Source organism: Lichenostomus cassidix, chromosome 1Ab (assembly GCF_008360975.1).
Source record: "Lichenostomus cassidix isolate B80296 chromosome 1Ab, HeHo_3.0, whole genome shotgun sequence".
NCBI lineage: Eukaryota > Metazoa > Chordata > Aves > Passeriformes > Meliphagidae > Lichenostomus > Lichenostomus cassidix.
In genome coordinates this window covers 2,715,491-2,736,610 of record NC_139481.1, presented here as the reverse complement: position 1 = coordinate 2,736,610, position 21,120 = coordinate 2,715,491, and the positions used below count along the sequence as shown (strand labels likewise).

At 47.9% G+C, this 21,120-nt stretch overlaps 2 protein-coding genes across 5 annotated transcripts in view; both read right to left on the bottom strand.

Moving 5' to 3' along the window:
* LOC146442752 (sodium- and chloride-dependent GABA transporter 1-like) overlaps nucleotides 1-16,738 on the bottom strand; it is a 31,451-nt gene extending 14,713 nt beyond the window's left edge. For both annotated transcript variants that reach the window (XM_085049432.1, XM_085049431.1), the window contains exons 1-4: nucleotides 12,411-16,738; nucleotides 4,410-4,756; nucleotides 1,517-1,648; nucleotides 1,139-1,239 (exon numbers count right to left, since the gene is read on the bottom strand). In XM_085049432.1, the coding sequence (XP_084905558.1) occupies nucleotides 1,139-1,239; nucleotides 1,517-1,648; nucleotides 4,410-4,650 (474 nt within the window). In that variant the 5' untranslated portion in view covers nucleotides 4,651-4,756; nucleotides 12,411-16,738. The remainder of the gene's footprint in view (nucleotides 1-1,138; nucleotides 1,240-1,516; nucleotides 1,649-4,409; nucleotides 4,757-12,410) is intronic.
* A 906-nt stretch (nucleotides 16,739-17,644) lies between these two features.
* The window catches only part of SLC6A12 (solute carrier family 6 member 12), a 29,973-nt gene continuing 26,497 nt past the window's right edge, over nucleotides 17,645-21,120 (bottom strand). For all 3 annotated transcript variants that reach the window (XM_085049430.1, XM_085049428.1, XM_085049429.1), the window contains exon 15: nucleotides 17,645-20,039. In XM_085049430.1, coding sequence (XP_084905556.1) covers nucleotides 19,893-20,039 — 147 coding nt within the window. In that variant the 3' untranslated portion in view covers nucleotides 17,645-19,892. The remainder of the gene's footprint in view (nucleotides 20,040-21,120) is intronic.

Here is a 21,120-nt window from a genome sequence, read left to right as displayed (position 1 = left end):
TTTGAGTGCTGCCCTCACTGCTCCATCTAAATCAGTTCGCTCCAGCAGACGATATTTTCAAACTTGATATCTTGGCAGAAGGGTGGCTATTGCAGGGCTGGGGTGACATTCTAGTGGCCACCCAGGCTGCTACACCCACTCGGTGATTTCAATGAGGACTTGCTAACTGCTCTGAAGAAAAGGCAATGGCACAGCAGCTCTTCAATGTTTGCATGTTAGAGAGGCTGCGCAGCTCTCACAGGGAGGGGCAGGCTGGGGGATAGTTTGTTGCTGCTCCATTTCCTCCGAATTTCAGAGACAGAAACTGCAGAGGACAGAAACAGGCAGGCTGGGCTCCTATTACAGTTCATAATATTGTTAGTCAAATTTAGGAGGGACAGGGGACAGACATCAGCCAAGCTTTTTAATTTGCACTTTGGGTCCGAAATGACATTTTAAAAGATCCCATTGGAACCATGGGGTTGATGTCTTTAAGGCTGCTGGTTGCTCAGAGAGTTACATTAAGGAAAGTCTTACCAGTCTCTGGACTGAAATAAATAATTCAGCTACCAACAAGTTAATATGGGGTGTGATTCTAAATTTGTATGGTAGAAGACCCTGCTATAGAGGAGGAACCCACTATAAACCATAACACCAAAGCATAGGCAAAGGGACAGTCACAAGCAGATGTCTAGATGCTTTCTGAATCATTTCCCCAGCAGAAAAAAATCCCTTGGTTGTCATTTATCAAGAGAGCAGTGAATAAGAACTAATTAAGATCGGGACTAAGTCGTGAGAAATAAGACCATGATGTGACAAAACCTGACAAAACCAGTTCTGGAAACATGCAGCTCTTAGATTCGAGCAGCCCTAGAAATAGAAACACAGAGTGAATTGTAAAGACTGATGTGAGCAGGGAACAGTTCCCCTAGAGGGGTTGGGACAATCCCCTCCAGAGGAAAAACTTCCATACCCATCAGCACTACAAAAGTGCCTCCAGGGTTCTGGAGGCAGGGTTCAGGAAAGGTTCAGCAGGATGCTGAAAAGGGATCTTTGCACAAACTGCCTGCTTTGGGGCATAAAAACCTCACTCCCATAAAGCAGGAGTGAGGGCCCAGCCCACAGCCAATGCCATGCTGCAGACATGACCCTGACTCACCGCAGTGAAAGAGTTGAAGAGATAGTAGAGAGCCCAGGCGATGATGACAATGTAGTAGATGTTCAGCCAGAAGGAAAGAACCATGGCTGCCAGTCCCACTCCTGCAAATGAGGGCAGAGAGCAGCATCAATCCAAGTCTCCAGTACCCAAGGGAATTCACAGGCACCACAACAAGGTTTTTTGGAAAACCAGAAAAAGGGAATCAGCTCAGCTACAGTTGTCCTGTGAGCTGGTCAGCAAGGGAGGTTCATTCCCTCACTTCTCTCACCTGCCACCCCATCCCAGGCCCCAGGGATTTGCTGATTTGACTTCAAATAATTAGTTTTTTTGCCTGCAGTTAAATGCCATTGCTGTCACAAACCACACACAGCACAGTACCTTTGAACATGGGTGCCAATCTCCAGACTCCCAGCCCACCAACAGAGGTATACTGGCCCAGAGCAGTCTCCAGCAGGAAGAGGGGGATCCCAGCAAACACCAGTGTCAGGAAATAGGGGATGAGGAAGGCCCCTGAAAGAAGGAGAAATGTTATCAGGCAGTTCCACCTTTGACCAAGAAGGAAATGCCTCCAGCTGCAGTTTCTTGCTCTGCAGCACCTGTGTGCATTTTCCACCTTTCTCATGCATGTGCTAGAGCATGGCTTCGTTTCTGAGGAGGACAAACTCTTGCAGAAGATGCTGGCTGGGAACAGAGAGAGGACACTCAGCTTGCCCAGAAGCAGCTGGCCATGCTCAGGACAGCACTGATTCCTGCACTAGCTGCAGGGCTGAGCTGTCAGTCTGAGTCGTCTTCTCCAGATATTCATGAGAAAGCAAACATGGAGCCAGCGAGCAAAGCAATTCTGGAGAGCTGCAGCCCAGCTAGTACAGGGCAGAGCCAGGCTCCAGCAGCTGCTCTCCGAGGGCAGGGAAGCAGCCAGGGGATGCTGGCTCAGGGGACACCCAGCTGGGGACATCTGCCTGCCAAGCAGGGAGCTGAACCCAGCTGGGACAGGCAGGTGCCAGCGCCCAGCATGGGAGTCCATGGGAGGCAGCGTGCAAGAGGAGCTGGCAGTGGGTGGTGGGGAGGAAACACTCTCCATGCCAGCAGCTCAGTGACCATGAATCACAAGCTGGCATGGAAGCACAGGCTCTTGGCTTCACCAGCAGCCTGGCACAGAGCAGTGAGCAGCTCTGGGCATCACTGTGCCCGCTCAGCATCCTCCCCTGTGTGCTCGCTAGACACCACAGCCTGCAAGGTTCAGCCCCCTGGGAGCTCTGCAGAAAGCCAGTCTGTTCTGAGGACAAGGATGCTGCCACCCTGCTGCTGTGGAGTTTGGAAGCTGAGCTTAGCAGCAGTGCAAGTCTCTTCCTAGCTTCTGTGCAAGCAATTAATGAAATCTGGCTGAAGTCCTGATGATCCTACATTTCTCATCTACAGCAGGTCAGGAAGGTTTGTAGGTGAAAGACCTTATTAGACTGTTAGGGGAAAAAAAGCCCAAAAAGACAAAAAAACAACTTTTGGACACAAGTCTTTTGTCCCAGCTTGACAAAGATTCTCAAGAATAGTGGAAAATCCACAAAGTAGACCACCTCCTTGAGCTGAGGGCTGGTGGCAATGACGCTGTCACTCTGGAGGGCCACGTCCCCAAGCACACATAGATAATATCCCCAGGTCCTGTACAGCCAGATGGGAAATCAGTTTTGAAATTTGTACCTAAATTTTGCAGGCCTGTGCAAAATACAGTTGTGTGTGATCTTGTGAAAGTCCCAGCTTGTCTCCAAATCCATGGGCATCAAAGGGATGATGATGCTGATCCTGCTCTGCCTGCTCAGAGCACTGGGTCAAGGATCAACAGTGCCTGGTGCTCACTGTGCAGCCCCAAATCTGCCTGCTCCTGATGTCACACAGCAGAGAATAACAATTAATCCTTGAAACAGGGAATACTGCCCACGAGTCAAAAGTTGAGCATTGCAAGCTGTTACACGCCGTTGCTTTGAGTCTCGGTGCGCAAAAGAGGAGTGCACGATGCTTATTTAAAGAATTGTTTTTCTCTCAAGTTATTCAAGCTTAGGATCTCACAGGCAATTTTTAGCATGTACTGAGCCACATTTAGAGTGAATTTGGAGCTCGGTAGAACCCTGTCGAGATCAGAGGGACTGGGTGAGGTTAGAGATCGGTGTAGAGGCTGGAGCCATGGGCACAGCTGGGCACATCCAGCTGTGAGCAGGGCCAGCAGGGAGCCCTGGCATCACTTTGGGTGAAGCCAGCTCCCCACAGCGGATGGGCCGAGCGCTGGGCTCCCTGCGCCGAGCAAACCAGCCGTGAGCCGATGCGATGTGACAGCGGTAAGTGAGACGACAATATTTCCATTCAGTTCAATTTGCCTGTGCGTAATGGAAGCAGCCCACACGACCGCGCTCTGAGCAGCGCACATGCAGGACTCTAATTTTAGAGTCCCACCCACAGTCTGCTGCGCTCCGCAGGCGCCTCCGTCGGGGCAGAGCCGAGGCGGTGCCCACCCGATTGCGAAGGAGCTGCCGTGCGCCTCTGCTCGCTGCTCCGCTCCGCTCCCGGTGACGATTTCGTGCGTCAGCTCTGCCTCCCTGCCCCGGCAGCGCAGCCTCCGCTCAGCATCCCTGGCTGCGGGAGCATCGCACCTGCCGGCAGGGAGACAGAAGGGAGACAGGAGGGAGCCATCCAGGCTGCCACGAGCCGCATGAAGCGGCAGAATGTTTGGGAGCGAGCAGGAACTAATTCCCGCATTTCATCTGCCAGGGGTTCTGATCAGCAGGCTGATCCCGCCGTGTGCCCACAGCTGCAGGGGTGGACCTCACACTGTGTGTCACTGTTAATGCTAATAATAGTGCTCCATACCTCCCCAGCACCCTCTGTCCTAGGTTCTTAGCTGACTTTGGATGGAGGATGGATTTTAGCTTCACAACACCCTCATCTAATTATAGGCATTGTCATCTCCACCTTTACGTGTGAGGAGAGAGTCCCGGGTGTGACACTTGAGATGATGCAGCGGCCACAGGGCAGATGCTGGCTAACAACAGTGCTGGGACCTAGCCACGGGGGAAATGTTCTGTGAGGAGAGCAAGCAGTCAGAGCATGGCTAGACAAAGGTGACAAACCTGCACTGTGGCTCTGGCATTGGTGGCTTGGATGATCCCATAAACCTCACTCGGCTCAGCTGCACATTTGCACCTCCCCACAAAACCCATTTGCAGACCCACACCAAACCAAAACCTGCTTGCGGACAAGGCTGCTCACTGTGCATTTCTCTCACCTCCTCCATTCTTGCCACAGAGATAAGGGAAGCGCCAGACATTGCCCAGGCCGATAGCATAGCCCACACAGGACAGGAGGAAGTCAAATTTCCCCTTCCAGGAACCTCTGTCTGGAATCTCCTTCTTCTTCTTCTTGGTGCTCACAATCTCGGGGTTGATGGGCTCTGGCTCCTCCAGGGCTGCCTGCTTCACCTCGGAGGGAGAGCTCAGCTCCACGGAGGTGTTGTCCATCTTGCCCATGGTGACTCAGGTGGATGTCCACTCTGGCTGAGGGGCTGGAGGAGCAGGAAAGGCAGCTTCTGCCCTGGCCGAGCACAGGAGAAATGGGAAGCACTGGGCAAAGCTCCTGGTGAGAAAGGAGAGAAAGAAGGTATTCATTATCAATGTGGTGTGTCAGATTTGGCTGTTACCAGCATGTAACAAATCCCTCAACTCTCATCTCCTTCTCATCCCAATGCTCTGCAGAAAGAGCTCCAGGACCAGAGATTTCATCACTGAGGTCAGAAAAACTGTATCAACTGTGAAAGAAATGGCTGAACCAGGAAATAACTGTAATTCCTTCTGATAAGTCAGTGGAGAAGCCAGAAATCCCTTTGCTGTGGGATAAAGTTTGTAACCAAACCCTCTGAGCTATGGAGCTCACATGGAGCCTCACATCTCCTCTAGCCCAAGGATGGTTGCAGTAAGCCCAGCAGTAAGTGGCAGCATGAAAATGGTTTCTGGGGAGAAGACACCATTTCACATAGCCCATGAGGCAGATGCCAAAAGAAACCATTGCAAGACACTCAGAGGAAAGGCTTTGGTTGACAGATCCCATTTCCATCCTATCCCTTGTGATAGCACTGTCACACCAGCTTCTGGCTCCTCACAAAGGCAGGGAGCAAAAAGATTACACAGAACATGTAGGAGGAAATTAAAATAAAGACGATTTATAAATCAAAACAGAAGAAATAGCACCAAAACCCTTGGGAAGAACTCAGAGCTGGGCTAAGTCAGGATAATTAGCTCTGCCTGGAGACATAACGAATTGGACTGAGCAGAAGACATTTGATTCACTTCTTTTTTACTGTAGACAAAAAACTGTAGGTAAGCTGCTGTCTTTAAAAAGTATATATCCTGCTCTCCCTGTGCTCTTTTCCCTCTTCCTGTTGCCACAGTTCTGGAGTGATACTGCAGCTGGATGGTCACACCTCATATTTCATATATTTGGGGTAAGATGATAAAGGAGCAGCAAACCACAATGGCAATTTCTTCTTACCTGATAAGTGAGGTCCTTCATCTCCAGCTCAGAAAGAATAGGCTGGATTTATAGAGGTTTCTTCACAGTCAAGAAACAGAAGAATAGGCAAGAGGATCCCACTGAGGATTCATCCCACCTACTGTCCTGTCTCTCTGCAATGATGGACAATTAGGGCAGAAGAGCTCCTGCATGTCCCACAGCCTGGCTGTGCCATGTCCTTCCCCAGACACATACTCCTGACCAACTAGAGGAAGTTTTTATGACAGAAAAACACAGCATCAGTCACCCCAGGCCAAGTGTTTGACTCCTGTGCTGCTCACATGCTGGAACAAGTGGTCCTACTGGGACAGAATGACAGTTCCCACTTCTCCACATGGGTCTTCTCCAGCACAAGCACAGGGCTCTGTCCTGTTCTGACAGCCCAGAGAGAGCAGAGTTGGTTCAGCAGCTCTCTGTCACGTCAGATTATTCGTTCTGAAAAGCACACGGCGCTTTGGGCACAGCAAAACGCCTGAAGGACTCAAAATGGTAATCAATAAGAGCAGAGCTACAAGCTGGAGGTGGGCTCTGCTTTGCAAGGACTTGAAAACAAGGTCAGAGTGTTTCAACATGCCACTACAGCAGGTTTCTCATTCCATTTCTTCCAAAGGCACCATATTCTGAAACCAGAACTTTCCAAGCAATTCCATAAATCCCTGGCAACAAAGGAGTGATCTGTTTCACTTAGTCATGTACAAGGCCTGGTCTTCTGCTGCTCAAGTCAATAAAAACAATTGCCTGGTCCCAGTGGATGCAGAGCTACTGATCTGGAAAACAGACCTTTTTTTTTTTTTTTTTTTGAGGGATTTCACTTCAAATAAGAAAATAGCACTGAGAAAGTACTGCTGCCACTTGAAACTGCTGCCTGAAACTGCTAAAAACAGTGACCTTTTTAGTTTCCCCTGCTTCAACATGAAGTATTAACAACTTCCTCAAATTTGACAGACACCAAAAATTTCAAAGGCATAAAATTGCCTGAAATGAAACAGCAAAATTACCTATAGAAACATATGTAAGAAATACTTTCACACACCTCCCCACCTCTTATTTGTCAGTGATTTAACAGCCACACAAATCACTTCTGACCCATGCAGGTAGAGCCACAATTAGTTGAATTACACAGTGCAGGCTTTTGTTGAGTCAATTAGGCTTTTCCTTCTGTCCACACCATTTTAATGACAGCCAAGCAGCCCCAAGGCTGGTGTGTCTTGTTTAGAGCCATGACGAGCAGATCAGGGCACAGCAGACTCTTGATTTTCTTCTCACTGCAGCAGCAACATATGCTTGATCTTCCCACCTCCATGGAAGCTGGAGGGTCTGGGGAAGAGCTGAGGATGCTGGCAGAGTGTTTACCCCACATAGAGCCCACTCAGGGCTGGAGGATTGCTGTCCTGTCCATCCTGGTCAGGCAGATAAGGATTGTGCTTCACAGCCCAAGAGGTGCCACTGCAGTCACTCGACCTTTCTTCTCCCTTCCCCTGAAGACAGGTGATTGCTTGGTTGCAGGGGAAGTCAGCACTCACAGAGGATGTGAGAAAAAAGTGAATTAGTTCTCCTGGGCAATGGAGCTGCTGGGTGGCCTGAAGCTCCACTCCCTTTTCCACCCCCTTGCATAAGATCTGGGTTGCTGAAGCCCAAGGCTGACCTGTCCAATGTCCCTCTTCCACCAGCAGCCCATGTCACTCCTCATAACATGGCAGGTCACCTCATCACAACCTTATCCAGATGAGAAGAAGGGGCAATCGAGGCATGAGCCATGTTTCATTAACCATTAAATAAATGGGACTCTCATATGAAGCAAGAACACACCTTGGAGCCCCCAGCCATGATCCCAGGAGGGCTGCAGCAGTCCCTCACAGCCCTGAAAAAGTTTTTGGAGCTGCAGGGACTGGCTGCATCCTGCCATGCAATTGCTTTGCCAAGGGGTATCTTCATTTTTGTGTTACACCTGCAGGAGGAATGGGGATGGCTACCACAACACCTTCCCTGTCTCCAGATGCCCACTTGAATTTCCCCTGGCTCCTCACCTCACGGGGGAAAGTGGGGTCACATCCTGCTCCTGGCCACAGACTGTGCTTCACTCACCCCTGCTGCTGTCACCTCTGTGGCCACCTTACATCGTCCCAAGGAAAGCAAGGGCTTGTGCCTTTTTTGGAAGATGCAAATGTTGCAGCCTCTAAACCATTTTAATGCTCTCACTTAGAGATCCTCCTGGTCCCTGAGAAGCTTCCCCAGGAAGCAGAGAGATGGCAGGACTCTTTTTTGCCCCCCAGAGACTCTCCTGACCCAGTCTCAGCCACCCCAACAGTGTGAGGATCAGAGCCAGGTCATATCCCACTCCCTCATGGCAGCAGCTGAGCAGACTGACGGCTTCCAGATTGGGAAAGACAGACAAGTTGCTTAAAGGCATCCCTGTCTCCATCCTTCTCAGTGAAAGCACCACATTAAAAAGATTAAAGGTCTATTTCTGCTCATTTTAAATGTGTTGATTAAATTTAAAAGCATTTTCCTTTTCTTATATAGTGCAACCTGTCACGCTGGGATGCCAGTTCCATGATGTTGGTAGTTTATACGGTTTTGCTACATTATTCTTTTGCCCTGCCTGAAGCAACATGGACATTTTTAGCCAGCTTTATTCTGCAAAGCCCCATCTGTCTGTTCCCAGCCCCAGTGACTTTTTGAGATCACTGTCAAGTTTCACCCATGCTTGAAAAAGGAGCACAGCTCTCAGAGAGGTTCCTCAAGAAGTAGGGAGTGGAGGGAGAGAAGAGCTTCAGGTCAGTGCTTCCTTAGAAGAAGGGTGGTGGAGTGACCTGCTTTGTTCCTTGTTGAGGGAGACTAATGGAAAAAACCTTCCCAGTGCCTTCAATGAGAGCATCCCTGGGGCAGAACTGCACACATACAGCTGGATTTGATGCAGCTCTGGAGATGTTGCGAGTGATGTCAGTGGTTATTTGCTGTATTTGTCTTGGTATGCTTTAGGTTTTTTGCTTTTTTTTTTAGGAAGTCATTGAACTGAGCAGATTGGGCAAAATTGATGTTGCAAAGGAAAGTGATGACATGGACTTGACAAAGTCGCCTTGGATGCTGTTGCCATAATTTAATAATAATAAAAGTGAATAAGAAAAAAAACTGTCAAGGAAAGAGTAGAAACATGCATGAGAATAATCCAGGGTCTGCTCTGAGCTGTCCAGCATTGCCAGAGAGCAACCTCTCCTCACCTTGTGTGGCTGAGGAGCAAAGGACTGGCTGTCCCCTGGGGCTGAGATGCTCACAGCTGGGGAAATGACCCATCCTCAGGGCACAGACAAGTTCACACTGCTCCACACCAGCCAGCACCTGCTGCTCTTGGAGTAAGGTGAGCAGGTAAAAACCCTGCACTGCCTCAAAAAACTGCTACTGCATTCAGATGAAAGCACGAAGAGGAAGATAGATGGGAGAAGGATGAGAAAATCACAGACCTTCCCCCTGCTCCTCCTGGGCTGGATCACAGCATCTACCAAGCACCTCGTTCAGAACATGGCACTTGTGAAAGTGTCTGTCACCACTCTGGCACTTGTATCCTCCAGAAAAGACTAGAGCCTCACCACACAGCACAACATTGTTTTCCTGCTGCAGCATGGCCAAGCCAAAGAGAAAATCTGTGTTCATCCCCAGATGCCAAACTCTTTGTTCTTGTTCTCCATGAAACCAGAGAGATAACTGTGCTCCAGAGCCCTCAGGCTGCCACAAGGCTCCCTTTGTTCATATGCTTTTTTTGGGGTGGGAAATAGAGAACAGCAGAGCCAGCTGCCTCCGCAGGAACCTTGCAAGAGCATTGCTAGCCTCCAGCCCCTTGGCTGAGGTTTTCCTCAAAATAGCCTGGAAAACCTCATTTCCCAGTAAGAGCACCATCCCCTGCTGTCCAGGATCAACCTGCAACTAGCTGGGTATTATTATCTCTACCACTTTTATACTCAGATCTTCTCCTCTCCTCACTTCTCGTGCTAAGCTCAGTGCAGCAGTGCAGAAGGAACAGCTCTTCCCCCAGGACTTGTGATCAGGAGATAAGGCAGAGGAAGGAAAGGCTCTTGTCCCTGTTGTCTTGGCTGAAGACTCGAGTCACATCCCATACAGCCAGTCCATACCAAGATGCAGAACCCCTCTGGGGCCAGGAACAGCCTTGACCACACAGGCATCTCCACAGGGGCCAGAAACAACCCCCACTTGCTCTATCTCCAGCAAACAGGACTCAGTATCATGGGGATGTCCTCCCACAGTATAAGGATATTTGTTGCTTGTTCCTTGTGCCCATTACGTTTCTTCAGAAGAAAAAATTTCCAGCTGCATGTCTTCAGCCTGATTTTTTCTCTCCACGCAACAAAATCCCAAACTGTTGTAGAGCTTCTCTTGGAGGGAGGAGAACAAAAATTAAATGTGCTGGAGGTCTCTGCCAGGTGCTGGCAGAATCACAGCAAGGTCACCAGCAAATTGAGGAGCCTTTGGTGTCCAGACTGCAGCTCCAAGAAGCCCTCACTGGAGATGGGGAGGAGGGAGAAGGTAGGAGGGGAAGGAGAAAGGGGATGGATGAGTTTGTCCAGGTCTCCAGTGCTCGGGAGGGCTTCACCCAAGGAGTGAGTGACCTCCTTCAGGGTCAGAGTTTCTTGCAGATAGACAGGAAAACAGTGCACAGACACAAACCCAGAAACATCCTGACAGCTGTACAGGCAAGGAAGCTGAGCTCCACTGCCACAGACCACCAGAGCTTTCTGGGCATTTGTGAAGGGCCAGGTGACTCTTTCCCACCATGGCTTCAACATTCCCTTCTCTGACCCCAGTGCTCACACCCCACGAGCAGAACTGCTGTCCCAGTGTACTCACCTGCCTCAGGTGCCAGCGGGTGGAGAGTCCTTGGATCTGCTCACGGAGCCACCAGCCCAGGGATGAACATCCAAACCTGCTCCCACACACAGAGGGGAGCTGTGAGCCCCTCCTGCCACAGGGCCCTCCTCCCCCTGCCTCACCCCACGCAGCTTCTCATTGCAGTATCGACAAGTCCTTAATGAGCTTTGAGCTCACGTCCACTCAAATCAACACCCTGCATGTCGCGGCTGGAGGGCAGGGGGGGTCCCACAGCCACTGGAAAATCACAGTTGCTGGGACAGAAGAGGTTCCAAGGGCATGGGCAGGAGGGAGGGCAGAGAGAAAGGACCTGGTGCCAAAAGAGGGGGAGCCAGCAGGTAAATGGGTTGCAAGAGGTTGGTTGAAGCCATGTTGCTGCAGCAGTTCCTGCAAGGATCAAGTGCATTACTGACTGCGGGAAAGGCTTTTGGGATGGAGGGGGCAGCCACAGGAATATGGATGCTCCTTGTTGGAAGTGGCAGATACCAACCATCAGCCATTCCTGACATTGCACCAGCTCCACAGATGCTCAGGTGGGCTGAGGGTACCGAGATAATCCCACACGTTTTATTCCTTGTTATCAAAACTCACCTTATTTAAACATACCCCCCATCCCTTTAGAGCAAGCAGTCACACCATAACCCATCACAGCTAAACCTGACACAGCTCATGTGCAAAACCCTTGCCCCATATGGATGGGAGGGAAAACAAACTACCTTACAGCTTTGCTGAGGCTGCTGCTTGTGGTGCCACCTGCATCTGTGCTAATAATATCTTGCCAAAAGGCTGTGTTTAAAGATCACATTTCAGACTAAGTGGTCACTAGAGGAGCATGGAGCAGGCAGTAAGACCCCCATCAGGTTTTTGTGACCATTAAAGAAGACAGACAATGGTGCCAGAAAGGCTGGCAAGGCTGGTAAGAGGGAAAATGGAGAAAGAAAAATTTTTTTTTGGGTAAAAGCTTTGAGAGCTGAGTGGAAAGACTGCACAGAGGCTGGAGGCATCCTGACAAGAAGGCATCCTCTGAGCTGAAGCAAATGCAGTGAGTGGCAATCCCTTCTGGAAGAAAGCTATGGGTCTGACAGAGCACCCTCATCCCTCTCCTCTTCGAGGATCCTGTGCCCCCCACACCACTCTGGCAGCTTGAGTACCTCTTATTTAGCAGCTAATAAACTTAGAAGTAAACCACATCTTTCTCAGAAATCTTTCCCTCAGGCTCTTACCTGGGATAAAAAAACTCAGCCAGTGAAAATGTGCAGCGTTTGCTCCCTAGAAAACCCATTCTGTATGTCTGCAATTGAGCACAGCTTGCACTGGGCAGACCTGCAAGCACAGGGAGCATGGAGTGCAGAACAGGGAAATCATTATCACCCACTGTGCCATGGAACACTGCTGGAATTGCTGCCAGCTGAGTCCTGCAGGAGGGAGATCAAATCCCTGCCTGGTGAACTAAGGCTCACAGTGTCTTGGAGAGCTTTTTCTATGGCAGTTGAGCTGGAACTAGATGATTTTTAAGGTTCCTTCTACCCCAAAACATTTTGCAGTGTAAGCAGAGCTGGCAGAGGCACATTTCCCTGTGTCCTAGGGAGTGTGCAGGCACAGCCCTGGATGTGCTGGACCACGTGGGAGGCTCAGCTCTCCCTTGTTTGCCCAGCTTGCTTTGCACTTGCCACAGAGCCCAGCCCAGATGCGGGATTTTTGCATGTAATGCTGTTTTACTGGGACAGATTTGCTTTGGCCAAACCAACCAAATTAAAGCAGCTGCCTGCAGGTAGCAAAGCCCCTGGCCTCCTTTTGTCAAAAGGAGTGAGACTTCAGCTATCAAGATATCGTAGCTCACCCTTTCCTGAGTCTGGCATTAGCCCATCCATCACTGTTCCCTCTCACTCTTCAATCTCTCATCAAGTCCAATTGCTGATGTGACACCTCCTAAAATAAAAAGACAGAGAGAGACAGTAGCAATTTGCTTGCAGGGCAGGTGGAGATCTCAGGCCTGAGGGAATCAGCCTGTTATAAGTGTTTTCACAGCTCTCCACAGAGCCCTGGCTGAGGAACACCTGAGAACTGCAGTGGGTCCACTGGAAACATCAGTTTCCATGGCAGACTCCCTTCACTGGAAGCACAGCAAGCCATCTCCCTGCCTCGTGCACTACTGGTCTGGAAAGAAAACAGGCCAGAAAGTGACCATTTCCACTGAAGGGATAAAAACTGAATTTGAAAGCCTCAAGTGTATCCCATTTGTGATGCAAGTTAGAGGCAGAAGCAGGGTGTGAGTATCATAGGTGCTGGAGAGCAAGAATGTCTGTCAACATCAGTCTGAGCAACCTTTCTTTTCCAGAAAAAAGGGAAGTGGGACCAAGAAAAGAAGAGAGTATATGGATATTTCATACTTGGCTAGAACTAGACACGGACTGGTAAGCACAAATGAATTTGGGAACATGCCTTAGAAGAGAAGCAGAATTCATTCGAAAAGATGGGATTTGGAGCTGCTCTCTTGGTTGTTTTCCATAAATGTTCATGAGACTAAATTTTGATTCACCAGTGTGTTCTCAGAAAATGAGAGCTTGGCAGATACTCAGACAAATACTCACTGGCTTCAGTATTTGCATTCAAAGCGTTTGGGCTGCCACCTCCAAAGCTTTTGGTGGCTTGGGAAATATCCAGCAAAAGAGCCCAACCCCACCATATAATCTGTGTGAGTAAACACAAGTGCAAAAAGTGTTTTCTGAATAACAGCTATTGGATGTGATGACAGTGGTGAAAGCAGCCAAATAATCAGGCTAGACATCTCTCGGTTTAAAATTCATTTGCAAAAATCATTAACACAATCATTGTAAAATAAGCAGAAGTATAATCACTCAGGGATAATTTGCAAAGAGGAATAGGGCTGCACTCACTGAAAAGAGTTGTTATGAGATATGAGCTGCCTGGCTCTGACTAAGCCCACAAAGTCCACCACCTCCAAAGGGAAGCAAAGCTGGCCAGCACAGCAGGGCTGGCAGAAATTGGGTTTTTTAGCTCGCTCTAAGGCATGGCCTTCTCCTCTGCAACCTCAGAGATCCTGCCAGCCTGCAGTGGGGAAAAAGCTGGCTGAATCTTTCCTCCCTGAGCAGGCTCAGAGCTCAGGTCTGCTCTGACTCCTGAGACTCAAGCCATCCTATCCTAAAGGGTGGTCAGTAGACAGGGAAAATGTGTGAGGCTACCAGCCACGTTTCCAGGGCACACAGCTTCTTTGAAATATGCTTCCCCTGGAAACCTGTCCAATATTTTTCACAGATAGTTCTTATATTTACAATTACCTTCAGCCACTGGTATTAAATCTGCATTTATGCCACTTGTCCCTGCAGCTGCTAGGAGCCCTTAGGAACAATTTCATCTGGAAATGACTTGTTTCAAAGACTGGGCATTTTGAAATCTCTCCTGCTGTCAACAGCACAAACAAAACAGAACATGGTGAAGGAATAAAAAATGTAAAAGAAATACAGCAAGAATAAAACTGAAAATAAATACAAGAAAAGAAAAGGAATTTCCACCACTGGAGGAGATTAAAAGTGACCTGCCAAAGGAAAATAGATTGGGTTGGAGCACTTTTGTTCAGTGGATGCCTATTCATTTTCTTTCCCCTGGAATACTCAGGAGACAGGGAGAACTAGTAAGTAATGTCACTGGCTATTCTTGCAGTAAGACTTTGTCAGCTGTGAAACAGCCAAGTTCTGTTAAGCTCAGTGGTTTTTGTGTTGTTTGCCCTGTGCACTTTACCATAACTCATGTGGTTGAGAAACACCTGGGAGAAAAACTTCCTCTGCTGAAGATTTATCAGCACTGAGCCTTTGGTCAGGAAGCAAAACCTGAAGGACCAAGAGTCCCCCAGCACAAAATGAAGAAGATCAATCTGACAGGTCCTGAGATGTCTTATGGGAGGAGGGGGATATTAGGAAGAAGAGAATCTAAAGGCCACTAAAATAAAATCCATGCATTCAAAGAGGCCCTCTCTTAGGTCTTGCCTACCCATAATCAACTAGTGCTGCCCATTTAAATCAAAACAAATTAGGTGAAATTAAACCAGAGCAGCTCACTTTGAAGCATGATTATTCCAGTTTAAAGACCATTTGGGTAATAAGTGGACATAGTCACATTGATGAGAGTGTGCCTGCAGGCTGTTTTGATAAATGTAGTTTAAAAAACCTGATCATTTTTCTGTCAGTGAAACTGCAAGGGACTCACAAGGGACTGGAAAGATTTAGCTCTATTTCTTCTAATCCATCAAAAACAGTGTGAACAGTAACACCGTGTTCAACTTAGCTCAAACTTGATCCTGATGGACTCAATATAAATGAAAATTAGTGTGAATGGAACATAAATAGAAGTGCCCTCACATACTTTGGAAGATTTAACTGAAATCACATACTCTGTGAAACCAACCTAACTTTAAAGTAAATGTGTCCCTAGGTCTAGTTACATCTTTGGTGTAACTCATCTTTTTCCCCTTCTTTATTAAGAGGCTTATGCTAATAAAAGCTCTGAGGTAGATGCTTTAAATCAGTTTAAGTTCAGTTATACTGATGGAGCTTATGCCATTTCCCAATAGAACTGCATGGCAAGGCTTTCCTACAGGGAGAAGCCTTATAGCACAGCTGTGATTGACCTCAAAAGCACAGGAGGTGTGGGGAAAATGTGACAGATGTGAAGAAAAAAAGAGCACAGATTTGGGTATGAAATGCAAATGAGGGTTACTGACAAAGTATAACCACTGTCCACCACAGGTGCTCCATCACGATAACACAAGCCTTGGGGACCAGAGGATCAGGAAAAGCAAAGGCCTGGCTCCTCTATGAGGGGAAATATCTCCAAGCAGAAGCAGCCCTTTTCTGCAGCCATGGAGTTGCACACACTCCCAGCCTCCAGGGAAATTGCATCTATCGATAGGATCGGGTGGTGGGAAATTGCTTTGCCGTCGCTCGATGTGTCCCACGTCAGCCTGCCCGAGGGACTTTGGCCAGAACAACCACAGGGTGCTGCTGACACCTCTGCCCATGGTCACTGAAACACCCTTCCAATCCTTCCAGAGAGGGAAGAAATTTTGGCAAGTTTTACCAAGATTACAGATGACCTCTATTTATAGTCAAAGTCCAGCATTTCACAAACTCAAAACACCGATAAGCATCACATTTACTCACTGGGCTCTGCCACATCATCATAGTGATGCCACTGAGACAACACCTACCAAAGCACAATTCTTCCAACATCTTCTGTTAGGATGCCATAAACAGACACACCCATGTGGAGATGTGGAACATCTCAGATCACTATCTTTAACTTTCCAAAAGGGATGAGCCCACCTTTTGCCTTTCTCCTCTTCATGTAAAGCCTCACTGGAGCCCCGAGGCCAAACAGCAAAGGTTTTGGTTATCCTCACTTCAAAGCTAGAACGTGGGGAGGAAGCTCCTGTTGCAGCAATGGCCCTTCTCCAGGACATGGGACAGTGACAGGCTGCTTTTATGCTTGAGGGAGGGTTTATTTCTCCATGAGAAAAATAAGCTTATTTCATGTCCTGTTGAAATAGGAGGTCCAGAAAGGCACCAGATGGCCTGTAATCTCTCATCCTCCTCCAGAGACCACTATCTACACCATGCTACAACAAAAGCTGCACACTCGATAAAGCATGTTTTGGAAAAGTTTAGTGGCCACTGGCAAATAATGATTGAGTGTAAGGATGCCTCTGGTCCAGAGCAGCCAGCCTAGTCCAGAGTTCCCATCCTGGCTGTAACCCAGGCTGGGTAGGAACCTATTCTACAGCCTGTAAAAAAATAAAACAAAACAGGACAGAAAAAAAATCAAAAAGCCATTTCACAGAATGGTCTTGGCATGTCACCAAAACCAAGACAGGATGGAATTGCCCACAACTGGCTTTGCAAAGACATTGAAAGCATTTCTCCCTGGGAATCCCTTTTTCCTTTCTACATGGCTTTCTAAGCTCAGGCTTGACAAACCAGAACAGACAGGTCTGAAAATACATGTCCTCCTTTGCAGCTGTGGGTCAGAGATTCAAAACAGAGCCAGGATCATGCTCCAAAAGCAGTTGAGGGGGCAGGACTTATTGTGGGTTTACTGAACAACACAAAGCAAAACAATCTCCACACTGTCCATCCAAGCACTGTTAGTCACATTTCTTTTGTTCCCTTGGCAGGTTCAGGAATAAAGTCTTTCATTTTACTGTTCCAGCCTTTCCCTGCAGCCTGCACATATCCTCAGCCTCTTGAGTCTTTTTTTAACAAACTATTGTTCCTGTATTTTCCTTCTGGAGAGAGGGGTGAAAATGGGCTTTTTAATGAAAAAACAAACAAACAAACAAACAGAACAACAAATGAACTAGAAACCCAGAAGTGGTAGGTAGGTGTTTACAGGTATCTGTCCTTTCTTCTGTATACAGTGTTTTAATTCCAGCTGGGAGGAGCAGCACAGTATGGCCACTTTGTACCTTCTCTTGGACTTCAGTTTCAAATGGATCTTGTCTTGGCATGTTTCAACAATTAGAGAGGAAAAAAAATAAGTCTCTTCCTCTTCTCCATACCTTCCCTCCAGTAGTGTATTTCTGGTGGTGTGCAGAACAGGAGAAGTTTCCCATCAGACTCAGAGGTGTCCAGAGGTGCTCAAGTCCAGGGGTTGATGGAGACCTGTCAGGTCTGTCATGTGCATGCAGCAATGCCCGAGACATTTATATAAATTTAACAAACCATGACTCGATGTCTAGTTGTGCTGGGGGTCTCACAGCAAAAGACAGCCACTGATGGCATTTTCCCCTGTTCCCTCAGCTGGGTGCATGTGGGTGTTTTTAGTTTTTAAAAGAGAGAGAATTAAATGGCACTGGGGCACTAAGCTTTGGCTTACAATTCCTGAAACTCTGTCAATTCCATCCAAAGAAACTGGATTAACTTCCAGTTAATTTAACTGATCCTGGGAATTTTATGATTGCTTTCAATGGGGACAGCAATAACTCCTCTGATTTTATTAAAACAAATTGCTTCCTTGCAGGGGTGTGATGCTACTGTCAGATTATACATAAGCAACAGAGCAACAAGTTCATGCAGTATTTATTTCCAATAACACAGCCCCACATTTGTGTTCGAAACTGAAAAGTGAGTTGTTCCTATCTAGGATTTTTGCAGTGTTACTCAACTGCCTCAGAAAAAGAAGTACACATCTTCATGACTTCTCTGACAGCACGACACCACCTTATATCTTAAAGGCATGGCAGCAGCAGCAAAGAGGTTAAATGTCTTCCCAAGGATTGTACAAGAATCAAGATTAGGGGGGAGCTGCTTCCCCCACCAAATCATGAGCAACAATGGTGGGAGGAAGAGGAAAAATCACCAAACTACTTAGCATGAGGCCTGACTGCAAGCCTCAGGGTGCTAAGCGCTTCCCACAGCTATTTGCAACATGATGTTTGGCTCTTTAAAAAATAAAAATACAATAAACTGTGTTTTCTGTGGTGCTGCAGTCCTTTGCAGGGAACGTGAACGAGGTTTGCCAGCTTTGTCCACCTTCCACAGTAAAACATCTCCAATCAAATGATAATGTCCCAGAGAGGTACAAATCCTGATACTTGACTTTCAGCGTTCATTTCACCAACAGTTTGTAGTTTTTAGTTTTTAAAGCAAAGGAAATTAAACAGGGAAAAGATTGCCCTATGCTAATTCTCCAGTTAAACTCACAGGAAGCTGCAGCAGATAAGGTTCCCATAGCAATTGGAATAGGTACCGAGGCGGGCAGATGAGGCTTGATTTCCTCGCTTCCTTTCGGTGCTGGTCGTTTATCTCCACACAGCACGGGGAAAAGCAATTACGTGGAACAAGGAACAAGGGAAAGGAGCCTGTGGCATCTGTGATTCATTCTGATGGCCATTCTCTGGCGTGGTTGGATGTGCCAATATTGCAGCACAGCCGTGCACCAGAGTGTACCCTCGACCACAGCAAAGCTCCCAGGGGCATCCTGCCACTGGCTGTTCTGGTGGTTTTAGCTGTGAAATTTTGGTAGGTGTTGAAGCAGGATCTGGCAGGGAGCTTTACAGCCCCAGCCTCCACAGGACAGAGTCATCTGGCACTGCACCAAACCCAGCATCCCAGCACAGCTCCTCCCACCCATCACCTCACGTTTTTGGCTACCCTGGCAACAACCAACCTTTAATTCGACACAATCTGCTTCCAATGAACCCATCTTACCTATCAATTTTGCTTTATCTTGCCTGAGCTGATGATTATTGTACCCGATTATGTCCTCCTTATCCCCTGAGCAGTCATCCACAGCAAAGCCAAGGCAGTGCAATCATTCTCCCACCCTCTTCCCAAAGCTACTCTGCAGCACAGGATCAGGCCCATCAACTCCTTCATTAATTCCTCTACAAAATGCCCCAGCAGTGCAGTTAAATTTGTGGGCGTGCAGTCCTCAGGGTCTCATTTTCTCAGCTGTGCTGTAGCTCTTTTTGGTTTTTTTCTTACCAACTGCTCTGGGACTTTTCTTGCACTCCACGAATTTTCTGAAAGAATTGTCAAATACTCATCAGTTTCACTCTCGGATGCATTTTCACTGGGCCGTGTAGTTCTGACCAAGAGCAAGTCCCCTAGATAGTTATTCCTCACCCCCTTTTCCAGTCTGAGACTGCCTTGAGATCCATCATAAACAACTATGATTGCATTGAGCATGCTGTCACTCTTTTCCCTTCCAGTGACAGCTGAAGCTGTAACTACTCACACTGCAGCCTCCTTTTGTCACTGGCTATGATGTGTTCCTGCCTCTCTCCCTTGTACACAGGTGACCTAGCAATGCACTTTCCTTTGTCATCCTCCAGTTTCTTATGTACTTCTGAACCAACTTATTTATTTCCTGTGCTAACACCCCATCAGTTTGTGCTTTTGCATCCCTAACTTGCTTCCTTCACACCTTTAATCTCTACTCTCTCACCACTCTCACCACTGTGGTTTCTCTTCCTCCTCCCAACACACACATGCTTTTTTTTTCCTTCCTTTTTTTTTCCCCTTTTTTTCTTTTGCTACAATGTTGTTTTTCTCTTCCCCACCGGTGTCAGTACAGAAGGGCACTTCTGACAAAAGCGTGCTGTAGTCTCCACAGCTGCTGGCAGAAAGAGTTGTCCCCAGGGTGTCAAAAGAAATGCTGTCCCCAGTGGGTGCCACCAGCCTGCTGGAAGGAGAGGATGTCCCAGATGCTTCCATCTCAGATGTGGAGAGAAGGGAAGAGAAAAGAAACCACTTTGGGAAGGAGAGAGCAAATCAGTCTGGACTATGGAGGAAGCATCCCAGGTGCCTCAGAAGTGGGTTTCTCTCTCTGTGATGCTGAGCACCTCCTGGACTGGAGGCGACCATCCCTCTCGCCTCAGCTCGGACAGCCCCGCCTTGTGCTTCTTCTTGGGCTGCGGCAGATCCTCCGCCGGGGAAATCAGCTGCATCAGCCGCTGCGGAGAGGAAGGGCTGTTAATTAGGCTGATGAGCAAACTGACAGCCAATAGTGATCCACAACTTGCTGGGGGCAAAGGCATAGAGAGAGCCAGTGCTCCCAGCTCCCTGCTCCTCTCCTGCCGAACGACTGTGAAAGAGAGGAGAGCAGGTTTGCCTCAGCTGCTCTCAGGGACAATTGTTCTGCCTCTGAGCAAAAATCTCATAATTCAGATCTTTTTCACCCCATTTTTTAAGCCTCTCTGGTGCCATACACCTTCTTGAGCTCCTGGATTCCTCCCAAAGCAAAGTAACACTTGATGTCCTGCAGCTACCTGGCAGCTCCGTGGGACAGCCCATCACTTCCCAGCTGAAACCTGACTTTCACAGTTACTAACTTTTCCATCACAAGCTGTTCAGGCCAGTGCTCCTCCCTTGCAGAGTGCATCACAAGCAGAGCAGGCAATTCATCCATGACTCGTTGATTAATTTTAATGCTCCCACTCCTTGTGAAGTGCCTGCCAGAATCACAGATTTTGTTCATTTATTCAAAACTATTTGCCCCATGATTTCTAAAATTGACCTTGGTCTGCAGCTGCTCTGTGGGCACCTCATTGTGAGTTTTCAGTCTTTGGAGCTTGAGCTGTCTTAATCAGGCACATTAGGAAACAACATTTGTGTTTCTTGGTCAGTCAAGTGTAACGAGAGGAATCAGTTTGTTGCAGTGACTGATCATAATTACCAATTACAAACTTGCTTTCAGTGAATGGTTTGCAATATTCAGACACTGTTCCTGGAAACATCTGTGTCAGGCAATTAATTCACTACAATTCTGGGGTGTGACTGGAAAAAGAGAGCAGGTACACTTTGAGAAAATTTGTCTTCAGAACAGATGCAACTATCCCAGGAGGTATTTTGTGGCTGGCTTTGATTCTGCCCTGAATCAACTCAGTAAATTAGAGCCACTGTGAGCACAGGTCATTATCTCACCTTCCCTGAGATAATGGAAACAGTGAGGACATCCCTGGATGTGTTGGCACTGCACGGTCCTCCTGTCCATGAGCTTTCAATGTGACTGTCACACCTACAACAATCACCCAG